The sequence below is a fragment of the Echiichthys vipera genome (genome assembly GCF_963691815.1).
Source record: "Echiichthys vipera genome assembly, contig: SCAFFOLD_87, whole genome shotgun sequence".
NCBI lineage: Eukaryota > Metazoa > Chordata > Actinopteri > Perciformes > Trachinidae > Echiichthys > Echiichthys vipera.
Genome location: NW_028154796.1, coordinates 30,445 through 50,029, shown reverse-complemented (window position 1 = coordinate 50,029; position 19,585 = coordinate 30,445). Strand labels below are relative to the sequence as shown.

At 44.4% G+C, this 19,585-nt stretch overlaps 1 protein-coding gene across 3 annotated transcripts; it reads left to right on the top strand.

Annotated features, from left to right (window-relative positions):
- Window positions 1-11,243: 11,243 nt before the first annotated feature.
- On the top strand, window positions 11,244-18,486 carry LOC310966404 (sequestosome-1-like). Of its 3 annotated transcripts, none has more exons than XM_083940991.1 (8): window positions 11,244-11,540; window positions 15,134-15,229; window positions 15,329-15,597; window positions 16,848-16,980; window positions 17,057-17,125; window positions 17,389-17,696; window positions 17,860-18,055; window positions 18,151-18,486. In XM_083940991.1, the coding sequence occupies exons 1-8, from the start codon at window positions 11,378-11,380 to the stop codon at window positions 18,309-18,311; spliced, it is 1,395 nt and encodes a 464-aa protein (XP_083797117.1). In that variant the 5' UTR covers window positions 11,244-11,377; the 3' UTR covers window positions 18,312-18,486. The 3 variants fall into 3 exon arrangements, with proteins under 3 accessions (XP_083797117.1, XP_083797119.1, XP_083797118.1); XM_083940993.1 differs by lacking the exon at window positions 11,244-11,540 and adding an exon at window positions 11,862-11,941; XM_083940992.1 differs by lacking the exon at window positions 11,244-11,540 and adding an exon at window positions 12,032-12,085.
- Window positions 18,487-19,585: the final 1,099 nt, after the last annotated feature.

The window sequence follows — 19,585 nt, the reverse complement described above, 5'->3', positions numbered from 1 at the left end:
CTACGACCCGACCCTCGTCTGTCCCCTATGACCCCGACCCTCGTCTGTCCCCTACGACCTGACCCTCGTCTGTCCCCTACGACCTGACCCTCGTCTGTCCCCTACGACCTGACCCACGTCTGTCCCCTACGACCCGACCCACGTCTGTCCCCTACGACCCGACCCACGTCTGTCCCCTACGACCTGACCCTCGTCTGTCCCCTACGACCTGACCCTCGTCTGTCCCCTACGACCTGACCCACGACTGTCCCCTACGACCTGACCCTCGTCTGTCCCCTACGACCTGACCCTCGTCTGTCCCGTACGACCTGACCCTCGTCTGTCCCCTACGACCCGACCCACGTCTGTCCCGTACGACCTGACCCTCGTCTGTCCCCTACGACCCAACCCTCGTCTGTCCCCTACGACCTGACCTACGTCTGTCCCCTACGACCTGACCCTCGTCTGTCCCCTACGACCTGACCTACGTCTGTCCCCTACGACCTGACCCTCGTCTGTCCCCTACGACCTGACCTACGTCTGTCCCCTACGACCTGACCCTCGTCTGTCCCCTACGACCTGACCTACGTCTGTCCCCTACGACCTGACCCACGTCTGTCCCCTACGACCCGACCCTCGTCTGTCCCCTACGACCTGACCCACGTCTGTCCCCTACGACCCAACCCACGTCCGTCCCCTACGACCTGACCCACGTCTGTCCCCTATGACCCGACCCTCGTCTGTCCCCTACGACCCGACCCACGTCTGTCCCCTATGACCCGACCCTCATCTGTCCCCTACGACCCGACCCACGTCTGTCCCCTACGACTTGACCCACGTCTGTCCCCTACGACCTGACCCAACCCACGTCTGTCCCCTACGACCTGACCCAACCCACGTCTGTCCCCTACGACCTGACCCACGTCTGTCCCATACGACCTGACCCTCGTCTGTCCCCTACGACCTGACCCACGTCCGTCCCCTACCACCTGACCCTCGTCTGTCCCCTACGACCCGACCCCTTGTCTGTCCCCTACGACCCGACCCTCGTCTGTCCCCTATGACCCGACCCTCGTCTGTCCCCTACGACCCGACCCACGTCTGTCCCCTACGACCCGACCCTCGTCTGTCCCCTACGACCTGACCCTCGTCTGTCCCCTACGACCTGACCCACGTCTGTCCCCTACGACCCGACCCCTTGTCTGTCCCCTACGACCCGACCCTCGTCTGTCCCCTATGACCCGACCCTCGTCTGTCCCCTACGACCTGACCCTCGTCTGTCCCCTACGACCTGACCCTCGTCTGTCCCCTACGACCTGACCCACGTCTGTCCCCTACGACCCGACCCACGTCTGTCCCCTACGACCCGACCCACGTCTGTCCCCTACGACCTGACCCTCGTCTGTCCCCTACGACCTGACCCTCGTCTGTCCCCTACGACCTGACCCACGACTGTCCCCTACGACCTGACCCTCGTCTGTCCCCTACGACCTGACCCTCGTCTGTCCCGTACGACCTGACCCTCGTCTGTCCCCTACGACCCGACCCACGTCTGTCCCGTACGACCTGACCCTCGTCTGTCCCCTACGACCCAACCCTCGTCTGTCCCCTACGACCTGACCTACGTCTGTCCCCTACGACCTGACCCTCGTCTGTCCCCTACGACCTGACCTACGTCTGTCCCCTACGACCTGACCCTCGTCTGTCCCCTACGACCTGACCTACGTCTGTCCCCTACGACCTGACCCTCGTCTGTCCCCTACGACCTGACCTACGTCTGTCCCCTACGACCTGACCCACGTCTGTCCCCTACGACCCGACCCTCGTCTGTCCCCTACGACCTGACCCTCGTCTGTCCCCTACGACCTGACCCACGTCTGTCCCCTACGACCTGACCCACGTCTGTCCCCTACGACCTGACCCACGTCCGTCCCCTACCACCTGACCCTCGTCTGTCCCCTACGACCCGACCCTCGTCTGTCCCCTACGACCCGACCCTCGTCTGTCCCCTATGACCCGACCCTCGTCTGTCCCCTACGACCCGACCCACGTCTGTCCCCTACGACCTGACCCTCGTCTGTCCCCTACGACCTGACCCTCGTCTGTCCCCTACGACCTGACCCAACCCACGTCCGTCCCCTACGACCTGACCTTCGTCTGTCCCCTACGACCCGACCCACGTCTGTCCCCTACGACCTGACCCAACCCACGTCCGTCCCCTACGACCTGACCTTCGTCTGTCCCCTACGACCTGACCCTCGTCTGTCCCCTACGACCTGACCCACGTCCGTCCCCTACGACCTGACCCTCGTCTGTCCCCTACGACCTGACCCACGTCCGTCCCCTACGACCTGACCCTCGTCTGTCCCCTACGACCCGACCCACGTCTGTCCCCTACGACCTGACCCACGTCCGTCCCCTACGACCTGACCCTCGTCTGTCCCCTACGACCTGACCCACGTCTGTCCCCTACGACCTGACCCACGTCCGTCCCCTACGACCTGACCCACGTCTGTCCCCTACGACCTGACCCACGTCCGTCCCCTACGACCTGACCCTCGTCTGTCCCCTACGACCTGACCCACGTCTGTCCCCTACGACCTGACCCACGTCCGTCCCCTACGACCTGACCCACGTCTGTCCCCTACGACCTGACCCACGTCCGTCCCCTACGACCTGACCCTCGTCTGTCCCCTACGACCTGACCCACGTCTGTCCCCTACGACCTGACCCACGTCCGTCCCCTACGACCTGACCCTCGTCTGTCCCCTACGACCTGACCCACGTCTGTCCCCTACGACCTGACCCACGTCCGTCCCCTACGACCCGACCCACGTCTGTCCCCTACGACCTGACCCACGTCCGTCCCCTACGACCTGACCCTCGTCTGTCCCCTACGACCTGACCCTCGTCTGTCCCCTACGACCTGACCTACGTCTGTCCCCTACGACCTGACCCTCGTCTGTCCCCTACGACCTGACCTACGTCTGTCCCCTACGACCTGACCCACGTCTGTCCCCTACGACCCGACCCTCGTCTGTCCCCTACGACCTGACCCTCGTCTGTCCCCTACGACCTGACCCACGTCTGTCCCCTACGACCTTACCCACGTCTGTCCCCTATGACCCGACCCTCGTCTGTCCCCTACGACCCGACCCACGTCTGTCCCCTATGACCCGACCCTCATCTGTCCCCTACGACCCGACCCACGTCTGTCCCCTACGACCTGACCCACGTCTGTCCCCTACGACCTGACCCAACCCACGTCTGTCCCCTACGACCTGACCCACGTCCGTCCCCTACGACCTGACCCACGTCCGTCCCCTACGACCTGACCCTCGTCTGTCCCCTACGACCCGACCCTCGTCTGTCCCCTACGACCCGACCCTCGTCTGTCCCCTACGACCCGACCCTCGTCTGTCCCCTACGACCCGACCCACGTCTGTCCCCTACGACCCGACCCTCGTCTGTCCCCTACGACCTGACCCTCGTCTGTCCCCTACGACCTGACCCAACCCACGTCCGTCCCCTACGACCTGACCCGTCCCGTACGACCTGACCCTCGTCTGTCCCCTACGACCCGACCCACGTCTGTCCCCTACGACCCGACCCTCGTCTGTCCCCTACGACCCGACCCTCGTCTGTCCCCTACGACCTGACCCACGTCCGTCCCCTACGACCTGACCCTCGTCTGTCCCCTACGACCCGACCCACGTCTGTCCCCTACGACCTGACCCTCGTCTGTCCCCTACGACCCGACCCTCGTCTGTCCCCTACGACCTGACCCACGTCCGTCCCCTACGACCTGACCCTCGTCTGTCCCCTACGACCTGACCCGTCCCGTACGACCTGACCCTCGTCTGTCCCCTACTACCTGACCTACGTCTGTCCCCTACGACCTGACCCTCGTCTGTCCCCTACGACCTGACCTACGTCTGTCCTCTACGACCTGACCCTCGTCTGTCCCCTACGACCTGACCTACGTCTGTCCCCTACGACCTGACCCACGTCTGTCCCCTACGACCCGACCCTCGTCTGTCCCCTACGACCTGACCCTCGTCTGTCCCCTACGACCTGACCCTCGTCTGTCCCCTACGACCTGACCCTCGTCCGTCCCCTATGACCCCTATGACCTAGGACCTAAAGTGTCCTATAACCAACCAGCTTCAAAGACACGAAGAGAAGAAAAATCACCTCGGCATCTCCATGACGACGGTGACATCATCAGAGGCCTGATGTCCTCCCTCTGGGGTCAAAGGTCGAATCATCAGCTGGTTTTCTACTTCCTGTTTCAGAAAGACACAAAGTTACAGGTCTACCCTGTCTGAGGTGGACTCTGTGTGGATCTGGTCTCACGTGGACTCTGTGTGGATCTGGTCTCACGTGGACTCTTGTGGATCAGGTCTCATGTGGACTCCTGTGGATCAGGCTCTTGTTCATCAGGTTCTTGTGGATCAGGTTCTCGTGGATCAGGTTCTTGTGGACTCTGTGTGGATCTGGTCTCACGTGGACTCTGTGTGGATCTGGTCTCACGTGGACTCTGTGTGGATCTGGTCTCACGTGGACTCTGTGTGGATCTGGTCTCACGTGGACTCTGTGTGGATCTGGTCTCACGTGGACTCTGTGTGGATCTGTTCTCACGTGGACTCTGTGTGGATCTGTTCTCACGTGGACTCTGTGTGGATCTGGTCTCACGTGGACTCTGTGTGGATCTGGTCTCACGTGGACTCTGTGTGGATCTGGTCTCACGTGGACTCTGTGTGGATCTGTTCTCACGTGGACTCTGTGTGGATCTGTTCTCACGTGGACTCTGTGTGGATCTGGTCTCACGTGGACTCTGTGTGGATCTGGTCTCACACGGACTCTGTGTGGATCTGGTCTCACGTGGACTCTGTGTGGATCTGGTCTCACGTGGACTCTGTGTGGATCTGGTCTCACGTGGACTCTGTGTGGATCTGGTCTCACGTGGACTCTGTGTGGATCTGTTCTCACGTGGACTCTGTGTGGATCTGTTCTCACGTGGACTCTGTGTGGATCTGGTCTCACGTGGACTCTGTGTGGATCTGGTCTCACGTGGACTCTGTGTGGATCTGGTCTCACGTGGACTCTGTGTGGATCTGGTCTCACGTGGACTCTGTGTGGATCTGGTCTCACGTGGACTCTGTGTGGATCTGGTCTCACGTGGACTCTGTGTGGATCTGGTCTCACGTGGACTCTGTGTGGATCTGGTCTCACGTGGACTCTTGTGGATCAGGTTCTTGTGGATCAGGTCTCACGTGGACTCTTGTGGATCAGGTTCTTGTGGATCAGGTCACACGTGGACTCTTGTGGATCAGGTCTCACATGGACTCTTGTGGATCAGGTCTCACTTGGACTCCTGAGGATCAGGTTCTTGTGGATCAGGTCTCACGTGGACTCCTGTGGATCAGGTTCTTGTGGATCAGGTCACACGTGGACTCTTGTGGATCAGGTCTCACGTGGACTCTTGTGGATCAGGTTCTTGTGGATCAGGTCACACGTGGACTCTTGTGGATCAGGTCTCACATGGACTCTTGTGGATCAGGTCTCACTTGGACTCCTGAGGATCAGGTTCTTGTGGATCAGGTCTCACGTGGACTCTTGTGGATCAGGTCTCATGTGGACTCTTGTGGATCAGGCTCTTGTTCATCAGGTTCTTGTGGATCAGGTTCTCGTGGATCAGGTTCTTGTGGACTCTGTGTGGGTCAGGTCTCACGTGGACTCTTGTGGGTCAGGTCGCACGTGGATTCTTGTGGATCAGGTCTCACGTGGACTCTTGTGGATCAGGTCTCACATGGACTCTTGTGGATCAGGTCTCACTTGGACTCCTGAGGATCAGGTTCTTGTGGATCAGGTCTCACGTGGACTCCTGTGGATCAGGTTCTTGTGGATCAGGTCACACGTGGACTCTTGTGGATCAGGTCTCATGTGGACTCTTGTGGATCAGGCTCTTGTTCATCAGGTTCTTGTGGATCAGGTTCTCGTGGATCAGGTTCTTGTGGACTCTGTGTGGGTCAGGTCTCACGTGGACTCTTGTGGGTCAGGTCGCACGTGGATTCTTGTGGATCAGGTCTCACGTGGACTCTTGTGGGTCAGGTCTCACGTGGACTCCTGAGGATCAGGTTCTCGTGGATCAGGTTCTCGTGGATCAGGTTCTTGTGGACTCTGTGTGGGTCAGGTCTCACGTGGACTCTTGAGGATCAGGTTCTTGTGGGTCAGGTCTCACGTGGACTCTTGTGGGTCAGGTCGCACGTGGATTCTTGTGGATCAGGTCTCACGTGGACTCTTGTGGGTCAGGTCTCACGTGGACTCCTGTGGATCAGGTTCTCGTGGGTCAGGTCTCACGTGGACTCCTGTGGATCAGGTCTCACGTGGACTCCTGAGGATCAGGTCTCACGTGGACTCCTGTGGATCAGGTCTCACGTGGACTCCTGTGGATCAGGTTCTCGTGGATCCTTTGTGACTGAACCAGTGAAACAGGTTTTTTGTCCCAGTTTAGAAACAAAAACAGGAATTTGAGACACTTTCAAATAAAAAACAATAAAATAAAATAAAAATAAAATAATATTTATAATAAATAAAAATAAAATAATATTTATAATAAAGAAAATAAAATTATATTATTTTATATTTCTACATTTCTGATCTCATGTTTGTGAATAAATGATTTTTTAATATAGAAAATATTAAAAAAACTATTTAAGAACTGTTCCTTTAAACACTGAGCGTCAGTTTCTGTCGTTATTTATAAATATAAAAATAAACAACAACAACAATAATACTAATAATATAACAACAACAAAACAATAATAATAATAAACAACAACAAAACAATATAACAAAATAATCATTTTTACCTTTTTGTTGAACCACATCCTGAATTTATCCATCGCTGCTGAAAATCTCTCTCTGTTAGTTTACCTGTGCAGGTGAGTCTCCGTCAGTTTACCTGTGCAGGTGTGTCTCTGTTAGTTTACCTGTGCAGGTGAGTCTCTGTTAGTTTACCTGTGCAGGTGAGTGTCTGTTAGTTTACCTGTGCAGGTGAGTCTCTGTTAGTTTACCTGTGCAGGTGTGTCTCTGTTAGTTTACCTGTGCAGGTGAGTCTCTGTTAGTTTACCTGTGCAGGTGAGTCTCTGTTAGTTTACCTGTGCAGGTGTGTCTCTGTTAGTTTACCTGTGCAGGTGAGTCTCTGTTAGTTTACCTGTGCAGGTGAGTGTCTGTTAGTTTACCTGTGCAGGTGTGTCTCTGTTAGTTTACCTGTGCAGGTGAGTGTCTGTTAGTTTACCTGTGCAGGTGAGTGTCTGTTAGTTTACCTGTGCAGGTGAGTGTCTGTTAGTTTACCTGTGCAGGTGAGTCTCTGTTAGTTTACCTGTGCAGGTGAGTCTCTGTTAGTTTACCTGTGCAGGTGAGTCTCTGTTAGTTTTCCTGTGCAGGTGTGTCTCCGTCAGTTTACCTGTGCAGGTGTGTCTCTGTTAGTTTACCTGTGCAGGTGTGTCTCTGTTAGTTTACCTGTGCAGGTGAGTCTCTGTTAGTTTTCCTGTGCAGGTGTGTCTCCGTCAGTTTACCTGTGCAGGTGTGTCTCTGTTAGTTTACCTGTGCAGGTGTGTCTCTGTTAGTTTACCTGTGCAGGTGAGTCTCTGTTAGTTTACCTGTGCAGGTGTGTCTCTGTTAGTTTACCTGTGCAGGTGTGTCTCTGTTAGTTTACCTGTGCAGGTGTGTCTCTGTTAGTTTACCTGTGCAGGTGAGTGTCTGTTAGTTTACCTGTGCAGGTGTGTCTCTGTTAGTTTACCTGTGCAGGTGTGTCTCTGTTAGTTTACCTGTGCAGGTGTGTCTCTGTTAGTTTACCTGTGCAGGTGAGTCTCTGTTAGTTTACCTGTGCAGGTGAGTCTCTGTTAGTTAACCTGTGCAGGTGTGTCTCTGTTAGTTTACCTGTGCAGGCGAGTGTCTGTTAGTTTACCTGTGCAGGTGTGTCTCTGTTAGTTTACCTGTGCAGGTGTGTCTCTGTTAGTTTACCTGTGCAGGTGTATCTCTGTTAGTTTACCTGTGCAGGTGAGTGTCTGTTAGTTTACCTGTGCAGGTGTGTCTCTGTTAGTTTACCTGTGCAGGTGTGTCTCTGTTAGTTTACCTGTGCAGGTGTGTCTCTGTTAGTTTACCTGTGCAGGTGTGTCTCTGTCAGTTTACCTGTGCAGGTGAGTCTCTGTTAGTTTACCTGTGCAGGTGTGTCTCTGTTAGTTTACCTGTGCAGGTGTGTCTCTGTTAGTTTACCTGTGCAGGTGTGTCTCTGTTAGTTTACCTGTGCAGGTGTGTCTCTGTTAGTTTACCTGTGCAGGTGAGTGTCTGTTAGTTTACCTGTGCAGGTGTGTCTCTGTTAGTTTACCTGTGCAGGTGTGTCTCTGTTAGTTTACCTGTGCAGGTGTGTCTCTGTTAGTTTACCTGTGCAGGTGAGTCTCTGTTAGTTTACCTGTGCAGGTGAGTCTCTGTTAGTTTACCTGTGCAGGTGTGTCTCTGTTAGTTTACCTGTGCAGGTGTGTCTCTGTTAGTTTACCTGTGCAGGTAAGTCTCTGTTAGTTTACCTGTGCAGGTGTGTCTCTGTTAGTTTACCTGTGCAGGTGAGTCTCTGTTAGTTTACCTGTGCAGGTGAGTGTCTGTTAGTTTACCTGTGCAGGTGAGTGTCTGTTAGTTTACCTGTGCAGGTGAGTCTCTGTTAGTTTACCTGTGCAGGTGAGTCTCTGTTAGTTTACCTGTGCAGGTGAGTCTCTGTTAGTTAACCTGTGCAGGTGAGTCTCTGTTAGTTTACCTGTGCAGGTGAGTGTCTGTTAGTTTACCTGTGCAGGTGAGTCTCTGTTAGTTTACCTGTGCAGGTGTGTCTCTGTTAGTTTACCTGTGCAGGTGAGTCTCTGTTAGTTTACCTGTGCAGGTGAGTGTCTGTTAGTTTACCTGTGCAGGTGTGTCTCTGTTAGTTTACCTGTGCAGGTGAGTCTCTGTTAGTTTACCTGTGCAGGTGAGTCTCTGTTAGTTTACCTGTGCAGGTGAGTCTCTGTTAGTTTACCTGTGCAGGTGTGTCTCTGTTAGTTTACCTGTGCAGGTGAGTGTCTGTTAGTTTACCTGTGCAGGTGTGTCTCTGTTAGTTTACCTGTGCAGGTGTGTCTCTGTTAGTTTACCTGTGCAGGTGAGTGTCTGTCAGTTTACCTGTGCAGGTAGAAAATAGATGAGTCTGTGAGTCTGTGATTCTTTGAGTCTCTGAGTCTCTGAGTCTCTGAGTCTCTGAGTCTTTGAGTATCTGAGTCTTTGAGTCTCTGAGTCTCTGAGTCTCTGAGTCTCTGAGTCTCTGAGTCTTTGAGTATCTGAGTCTCTGAGTCTTTGAGTCTCTGAGTCTCTGAGTCTCTGAGTCTTTGAGTCTTTGAGTCTCTGAGTCTTTGAGTCTCTGAGTCTCTGAGTCTCTGAGTCTTTGAGTCTCTGAGTCTCTGAGTCTTTGAGTCTCTGAGTCTCTGAGTCTCTGAGTCTCTGAGTCTTTGAGTATCTGAGTCTTTGAGTCTCTGAGTCTTTGAGTATCTGAGTCTCTGAGTCTTTGAGTCTCTGAGTCTCTGAGTCTCTGAGTCTTTGAGTATCTGAGTCTCTGAGTCTTTGAGTCTTTGAGTCTCTGAGTCTCTGAGTCTCTGAGTCTTTGAGTCTCTGAGTCTCTGAGTCTTTGAGTCTCTGAGTCTCTGAGTCTTTGAGTCTGTGAGTGTCTGAATTACCCACAGTTCTTAGCGCTGTGGCGTGAAACCAGACGTGAACAGGAAGGAGACGGCTCCTAAAAGCGTCTTAAAGAAGGTAAATAAACAGTTAAACGTGACACGGTCAGGGTCATGATGTCACTTCCTGTTTCAGTCAAACAGGTGTCGTCACTTTAACCTCATGAAACTTTTGTTATGTGATGTTTTTATTATTTATTTATTTAAGATCCTGTGACTCTGAGTCACTCAGGTCACACGACCGACGACTCACCGTCACCTGACACAACCTCTGCTGCTGATTGGCTGCTGCCACAGCCTCACAGGATGATGTCACAGCTGACTTAGACAGGTAACAATACTCTATTATTATAAATATATTATTATAAATATATTATTATAAATATATCAAATATTAAAACTAAAGAGTCCAATACAACTAAAAAGCTGCTGCTATATTTAATAATATAAATGTTAGGTAACCTTTAACGATGACGCAGCGTTATTTTCTGTCACCTGAACTTTATTTATTTACTAATGTTAAAGTAGTTATTTTTATTTTATTTGATTATATATATATTTAATAATATTTATATTTATTATATTATATATATTTAATAATATTTATATTTATTAAATGTAATAATGTTAATGTTAGGTAACCTTTAACAATGACGCAGCGTTATTTGCTGTCACCTGAACTTTATTTATTTAATAATGTTTAAGTAGTTATTTTTATTATATTTGATTATATATATATTTATTATATTATTTATATGTATTATATTATATTATATATATTTAATAATATTTATATTTATTATATTATATTATATATATATTTAATAATATTTATATTTATTACATTATATATATATTTAGTAACGATGACGCAGCGTTATTTGCTGTCACCTGAACTTTATTATATTTATTAATGTTAAAGTAGTTATATTTATTTTATTTGATTATATATATTTAATAATATTTATATTTATTATATTATATATATTTAATAATATTTATATTTATTATATTATATTATATATATTTAGTAACGATGACGCAGCGTTATTCGCTGTCACCTGAACTTTATTTATTTAATAATGTTTAAGTAGTTATTTTTATTATATTTGATTATATATATATTTAATAATATTTATATTTATTATATTTAATAATATAAATGTTAGGTAACCTTTAACGATGACGCAGCGTTATTCGCTGTCACCTGAACTTTATTCATTTACTAATGTTAAAGTAGTTATTTTTATTATATTATATTATATATATTTAATATTATTTATGTTTATTATATTATATATATTTATTAACGATGACGCAGCGTTATTCGCTGTCACCTGAACTTTATTCCGGTCAGACCTGATTGGTCACGTGACTCTGGGAAAGTCCCTCATTGGAAAGTGCTGCGTCATTCCTCGGCCTCCCATTGGTCGCTCTGGTCATGTGGGCGGGACTTCTCGAGCGGACCAATAGGAGGCCTCTGACGACAGCGGTGTTTATCCCGGAAGTAAACAGCGGATTTAAAGCTGCGTCACTTTTCTCCGAGTCCAAAACAAAGTCCGGAGAAGTTGGAGCGTTTGTGCCGGAGTCCGTTTGAGTGTGTGTCCGCTCAGAGAGCTCTGTGACCCGGGGACAGCGGCCGCAGCATGTCGGTGACCGTGAAAGCGTACCTGCTCGGGAGGGACGAGACCGTGAAGGAGGTCCGGAGGTTCCCGGTGGACCAGGATGTTTCCTGCAGCTTCGAGTACCTGAGCAAGAAAACTGCGAGTGTGTTCACCGCCCTGAGGAGCTTCAACATGTATTACAGAGGTAATTATGATTATTATTAATATTAATATTAATATAACAACAATAACAGAAGCTTTAAGTACCTGAGCAAGAAAACTGCGAGTGTGTTTACGGCCCTGAGGAGCTTCAACATGTATTATAGAGGTAATTATGATTATTATTAATATTAATATAATATAATATTAATATAACAACAATAACAGAAGCTTTAAGTACCTGAGCAAGAAAACTGCGAGTGTTTTCACCGCCCTGAGGAGCTTCAACATGTATTACAGAGGTAATTATTAATATTATTAATATTAATAACAATATAATATTAATATAACAACAATAACAGAACAATAACAGAAGCTTTAAGCACCTGAGCAAGAAAACTGCGAGTGTGTTTACGGCCCTGAGGAGCTTCAACATGTATTACAGAGGTAAATATTATTACATTAATATTAATATAATATTAATATTAATATAATAACAATAACAGAACAATAACAGAAGCTTTAAGCACCTGAGCAAGAAAACTGCGAGTGTTTTCACCGCCCTGAGGAGCTTCAACATGTATTACAGAGGTAAATATGATTATTATTAATATTAATATTAATATAATATTAATATAACAACAATAACAGAACAATAACAGAAGCTTTAAGCACCTGAGCAAGAAAACTGCGAGTGTGTTTACGGCCCTGAGGAGCTTCAACATGTATTATAGAGGTAATTATTAATATATTAATATTATTAATATAAATATAATAATAATAATAATGTAATAATAATGTAATAATAATAATAATAACGTAATATTAATAACGTAATAATAATAACGCAGTGAGCTCCGGTGTGTGTTCAGATGATCTGCAGAGGTAAAAATATAATAATGTGTAATAATAATAATAATAATAATGTATAATAATAATAATAATGTAATAATAATAATAATAATAATAATAACGTAATAATAATAATAAAAATAATGTAATAATAATAATAATAATAATAATGTATAATAATAATAAAAATAATGTAATAATAATAATAATGTAATAATAATAATAATGTAATAATAATAATAATGTAATAATAATAATAATGTAATAATAATAATGTAATAATAATAATAATAATGTAATAATAATAATAATAATATAATAATAATGTAATAATAATAATAATAATAATGTATAATAATAATAATAATGTAATAATAATAATAATAATAATGTAATAATAATAATAAAATGGCGTGTGTTCAGATGATCTGCAGAGGTAAAAATATAATAATAATAATAATAATAATAATAATAATAATAATATAATAATAATAATAATAATAATAATATAATAATAATAATAATAATAATGTAATAATAATAATAATAATAATGTAATAATAATAATAATAATAATAATAATAATAATAATAATAATAATGTAATAATAATGTAATAATAATAATAATAACGTAATATTAATAACGTAATAATAATAACGCAGTGAGCTCCGGTGTGTGTTCAGATGATCTGCAGAGGTAAAAATATAATAATAATAATAATAATAATATAATAATAATAATAATAATAATGTAATAATAATAATAATAATGTAATAATAATAATAATAATAATAATAATGTAATAATAATAATAAAAATAATGTAATAATAATAATAATAATAATAATGTATAATAATAATAAAAATAATGTAATAATAATAATAATGTAATAATAATAATAATGTAATAATAATAATAATGTAATAATAATGATAATGTAATAATAATAATGTAATAATAATAATAATAATGTAATAATAATAATAATAATAATGTAATAATAATAATAATGTAATAATAATAATAATAATGTAATAATAATAATAATGTAATAATAATAATAATGTAATAATAATAATGTAATAATAATAATAATAATGTAATAATAATAATAATAATAATGTAATAATAATAATAATGTAATAATAATAATAATAATGTAATAATAATAATAATGTAATAATAATAATAAAAATAATGTAATAATAATAATAATGTAATAATAATAATAATGTAATAATAATAATAATGTAATAATAATAATAATAATGTAATAATAATAATAATAATAATGTATAATAATAATAATAATGTAATAATAATAATAATAATAATGTAATAATAATAATAATGTAATAATAATAATAATGTAATAATAATAATAATAATAATGTATAATAATAATAATAATGTAATAATAATAATAATAATAATGTAATAATAATAATAATAATAATGTAATAATAATAATAATAATAATGTAATAATAATAATAATAATAATGTATAATAATAATAATAATGTAATAATAATAATAATAATAATGTAATAATAATAATAATGTAATAATAATAATAATGTAATAATAATAATAATAATAATGTATAATAATAATAATAATGTAATAGTAATAATAATAATAATATAATAATAATAATAATAATAATGTAATAATAATAATGTAATAATAATGATAAAATGGCGTGTGTTCAGATGATCTGCAGAGGTAAAAATATAATAATAATAATAATAATAATAATAATAATAATATAATAATAATAATAATAATAATATAATAATAATAATAATAATAATAATATAATAATAATAATAATAATAATATAATAATAATAATAATAATGTAATAATAATGATAAAATGGCGTGTGTTCAGATGATCTGCAGAGGTAAAAATATAATAATAATAATAATAATAATAATAATAATAATATAATAATAATGTAATAATAATAATAATAATAATGTATAATAATAATAATAATGTAATAATAATAATAATAATAATGTAATAATAATAATAAAATGGCGTGTGTTCAGATGATCTGCAGAGGTAAAAATATAATAATAATAATAATAATAATAATAATAATAATATAATAATAATAATAATAATAATAATAATATAATAATAATAATAATAATAATGTAATAATAATAATAATAATAATGTAATAATAATAATAATAATAATAATAATAATAATAATAATAATGTAATAATAATGTAATAATAATAATAATAACGTAATATTAATAACGTAATAATAATAACGCAGTGAGCTCCGGTGTGTGTTCAGATGATCTGCAGAGGTAAAAATATAATAATAATAATAATAATAATATAATAATAATAATAATAATAATGTAATAATAATAATAATAATGTAATAATAATAATAATAATAATAATGTAATAATAATAATAATAATAATGTAATAATAATAATAATAATAATAATAATGTAATAATAATAATAATAATGTAATAATAATAATAATAATAATAATAATGTAATAATAATAATAATAATAATGTAATAATAATAATAATAATAATGTATAATAATAATAATAATAATGTAATAATAATAATAATGTATAATAATAATAATAATAATAATAATGTAATAATAATAATAATAATAATAATAATAATGTATAATAATAATAATAATAATGATAATGTAATAATAATAATAATAATAATAATAATGTAATAATAATAATAATAATAATGTAATAATAATAAAATGGCGTGTGTTCAGATGAAGATGGCGACCTGGTGGCGTTCTCCTCTGATGACGAGCTGATGATGGGTCTGGCGTGTGTGAAGGACGCCACGTTCCGCCTCTACATCAAAGGTGCAGCAGCGTATTAATATAATAATGAATATATTTATAAATAATGAATATTAAAGATATTAAAGGTGACGTTTCTCATCTCTTTGTTTTCTCTTCCAGAGAAGAAGGAGAACCGTCGAGACTTCCCGCTCCACGCCTTCCCCCCCTTCACCTTCGCTCCTCAGGCCCCGCCCCCGCACATGGCCCCGCCCCCGCACATGGCCCCGCCCCCCCTGCACAGTCACGTCACCTGTGACGGCTGCGAGGGTCCCGTGGTGGGAACGCGCTTCAAGTGCTCCGTGTGTCCCAACTACGACCTGTGCTCCGCCTGCCAGGCCCGAGGGACGCACACGGAGCACGCTCTGCTGCCCATCTGGCACCCGCTGCAGGTGAGGGGCATCATGGGAAAAAAAACAGTGATGTCACGCTGCAGGTGAGGGGCATCATGGGGAAAAAACTGTGATGTCACGCTGCAGGTGAGGGGCATCATGGGAAAAAAAACTGTGATGTCACGCTGCAGGTGAGGGGCATCATGGGAAAAAACAGTGATGTCACGCTGCAGGTGAGGGGCATCATGGGAAAAAAAACTGTGATGTCACGCTGCAGGTGAGGGGCATCATGGGAAAAAACTGTGATGTCCCGCTGCAGGTGAGGGGCATCATGGGAAAAAACTGTGATGTCACGCTGCAGGTGAGGGGCATCATTGGAAAAAAAAACTGTGATGTCACGCTGCAGGTGAGGGGCATCATTGGAAAAAAAAACTGTGATGTCACGCTGCAGGTGAGGGGCATCATTGGAAAAAAAACTGTGATGTCACGCTGCAGGTGAGGGGCATCATGGGAGAAAACAAAACTGATGTCACGCTGCAGGTGAGGGGCATCATGGGAAAAAAACTGGTCATGCTGCAGGTGAGGGGCATCATGGGAAAAAAAACTGATGTCACGCTGCAGGTGAGGGGCATCATGGGAAAAAAAACTGTGATGTCACGCTGCAGGTGAGGGGCATCATGGGAAAAAAAAACTGTGATGTCACGCTGCAGGTGAGGGGCATCATGGGAAAAAAATGTGATGTCACGCTGCAGGTGAGGGGCATCATGGGAAAAAACTGATGTCATGCTGCAGGTGAGGGGCATCATGGGAAAAAAATGTGATGTCACGCAGCAGGTGAGGGGCATCTTGGGAAAAAAACAAAAATGTGATGTCACGCTGCAGGTGAGGGGCATCATGGGAAAACTTTGCTTTATTTGCCCTGCTTAGCGTCTGTCAGGAGACGTTGGTTTTTATTTGCCCTGCTCTTTGTCTGTCAGGAGACGTTGTTTTTTTTGCCCTGCTCTGTGTCTGTCAGGAGACGTTGGTTTTTATTTGCCCTGCTCTGTGTCTGTCAGGAGACGTTGGTTTTTATTTGCCCTGCTCAGCGTCTGTCAGGTCACGTTGGTTTTTATTTGCCCTGCTCTTTGTCTGTCAGGAGACATTGTTTTTTTTGCCCTGCTCTGTGTCTGTCAGGAGACGTTTTTTATTTGCCCTGCTCTGTGTCTGTCAGGAGACGTTTTTTTATTTGCCCTGCTCTGCGTCTGTCAGGAGACGTTGTTTTCTGCCCTGTCTGGATGTTTCGTGAACTTTTCATTCTCTGTCGTCTGCAGTGGTTTCCTCGGGGTAAGTGGATGAAGAGGATGAGACACTGCATGTGGAACCAGAACCAGAACCAGAACCAGGACCAGGACCAGGACCAGGCTGGATCCTCCAGACCTGACGCAGACTGCAGCGCCCCCTCTGGTGAGTGTTTGTAGATAAACTGATGACTCTGAATCCTCTCATGACATCATCAGTGACCTCTGACCTCTGTCTTCAGCCTCACAGGCCAACGTGGACTTCCTGAAGAACATCGGCGAGGGCGTGGCGGCCATGTTGAGTCCTCTGGGTGAGTGATGTCACTGTTAAAGGGCCGCACGCCACAACCAAAACTGTAAAAGAAGTATTTACTATAAAGTCTATATTTATTTATTTGTATTATTTAAAAACTGAACGGCGTCGGCTCGGTGCACCTGAGGTCAGTGCAGGCTTCTGATTGGCCGTTTAGAAGAGGGACCACAGTTTGTAAACAGGAAGTAATAGTGCAGTAAAAAGTGTTTGCTGCTGAGGGAGAGAGGTTTAAACAGGAAGTGATGTCATACGTCTGTGCAGGTATCGACGTGGACATCGACGTGGAGCACGAGGGCCACAGGACCAAGGTGACCCCTCCCCCTCAGGGCGGGGGGGCTGATGAAGAGACGGGCCGAGCCAGTGATGGCGGAGTAAATGAGGGCGGGGTCAACAGTGAAGGTGGAGCAAATGAGGGCGGGGCCAATGGGGACGGGGTCAACTGTGAAGGCGGAGTCAATGAGGGCGGGGCCAATGAGGGCGGGGCAAACTGCAAAGGTGGTGCCAACGGGGGCGAGTTCAGTGAGGGCGGAGTCAATCACGGGGGCGTGGCCAACGGTGAGGGGTCAAAGGTGAGTTCATCTGTGAGTTCAGGTGTAAATTATATTATTTTATCTAAATTTGTCGTGTTTAAGAGTAAAGAACTTTAATTAGTGAATAAAGTTTCAAACTTTAGTGAATAAAGCTGAAATAAGACCCAGACCTGACCCAGACCCCACCGTCTGCCCTCTTCAGGTGTCCAAAGACTCTGATGAGGAGTGGACTCACCTGAGTCCAAAAGAGGTCGACCCCTCCACCGGAGAGCTGCAGTCCCTTCAGCCCGGGGACCAGGACCAGGACCAGGGCCGGGGCCAGGACCAAGGTCCCCCGTCAGGACGGCAGGGTCCAACAGGTCTGAGGGAGGCAGCTCTGTACCCTCACCTGCCTCAAGGTAAGACCCCCCCCCCCCCTGTCTCTGCTGTCTTCTGTCCCCTGGTCGTCCGTCCTGTCCTCTGACCCCTGATTGTCCCTCCTGTCCCCCCACAGAGGCGGACCCCCGTCTCGTGGAGTCTCTGTCCCTCATGTTGTCCATGGGTTTCACCGATGAAGGCGGCTGGTTGACTCGTCTCCTTCAGGCGAAGAACTTCGACATCGGCGCTGCGCTCGACGCCATCCAGTACGCCAAGCAGCCCCACCCACAGCCCTGATGATGTCATCGTGATGTCACCAGTACGCCAAGCAGCCCCGTCCACAGCCCTGATGATGTCATCGTGATGTCAGCAATGACTTCCTGTAATCATTTTTTATTAATCAACACTTTAACTCATTAATCTGTTTTTCTTCTGACTGAAGTAAAAAACAATAAAAACATGAAAACTGGAAGATCTCGTCTATTTTCATTTATATTTATATTATTTTATATTTGTTCTGATGTTAGATTCAGATAAAGCTGAAGTTATATTATAAATAATTATATATAAATTCTGTTCCTATCAAAAGTTATGGCCTATTTAAAACAGGGCTAATGTTCAGGTTAGTAGGGTTTGTAATGTCGTGTTTACCTCAGCGTCACACAGACGGTCTACCTCAGCGTCACACAGACGGTCTACCTCAGCCGTCACACAGACGGTCTACCTCAGCCGTCACACAGACGGTCTACCTCAGCCGTCACACAGACGGTCTACCTCAGCCGTCACACAGACGGTCTACGTCAGCCGTCACACAGACGGTCTACCTCAGCCGTCACACAGACGGTCTACGTCAGCCGTCACACAGACGGTCTACCTCAGCGTCACACAGACGGTCTACCTCAGCCGTCACACAGACGGTCTACCTCAGCCGTCACACAGACGGTCTACGTCAGCCGTCACACAGACGGTCTACCTCAGCCGTCACACAGACGGTCTACCTCAGCGTCACACAGACGGTCTACCTCAGCCGTCACACAGACGGTCTACCTCAGCGTCACACAGACGGTCTACCTCAGCCGTCACACAGACGGTCTACCTCAGGCGTCACACAGACGGTCTACCTCAGCCGTCACACAGACGGTCTACCTCAGCGTCACACAGACGGTCTACCTCAGCCGTCACACAGACGGTCTACCTCAGCCGTCACACAGACGGTCTACCTCAGCGTCACACAGACGGTCTACCTCAGCCGTCACACAGACGGTCTACCTCAGGCGTCACACAGACGGTCTACCTCAGCCGTAACACAGACGGTCTGCCTCAGCCGTCACACAGACGGTCTACCTCAGCCGTCACACAGACGGTCTACCTCAGCCGTAACACAGACGGTCTGCCTCAGCCATAACAAAGACGGTCTACCTCAGCCGTCACACAGACGGTCTACCTCAGCCCTAACACAGACGGTCTGCCTCAGCCCTAACACAGACGGTCTACCTCAGCCCTAACACAGACGGTCTACCTCAGCCGTCACACAGACGGTCTACCTCAGCCCTAACACAGACGGTCTGCCT

Bases quoted from the DNA above. Each gene is read 5' to 3' on its own strand.
- LOC310966404 (XM_083940991.1), top strand. From the start codon at position 11,378: ATGTCGGTGACCGTGAAAGCGTACCTGCTCGGGAGGGACGAGACCGTG. The intron at 16,981-17,056 runs GTGAGTGTTTGT...CTCTGTCTTCAG, and splicing joins AGACTGCAGCGCCCCCTCTG to CCTCACAGGCCAACGTGGAC. The intron at 18,056-18,150 runs GTAAGACCCCCC...GTCCCCCCACAG, and splicing joins GTACCCTCACCTGCCTCAAG to AGGCGGACCCCCGTCTCGTG.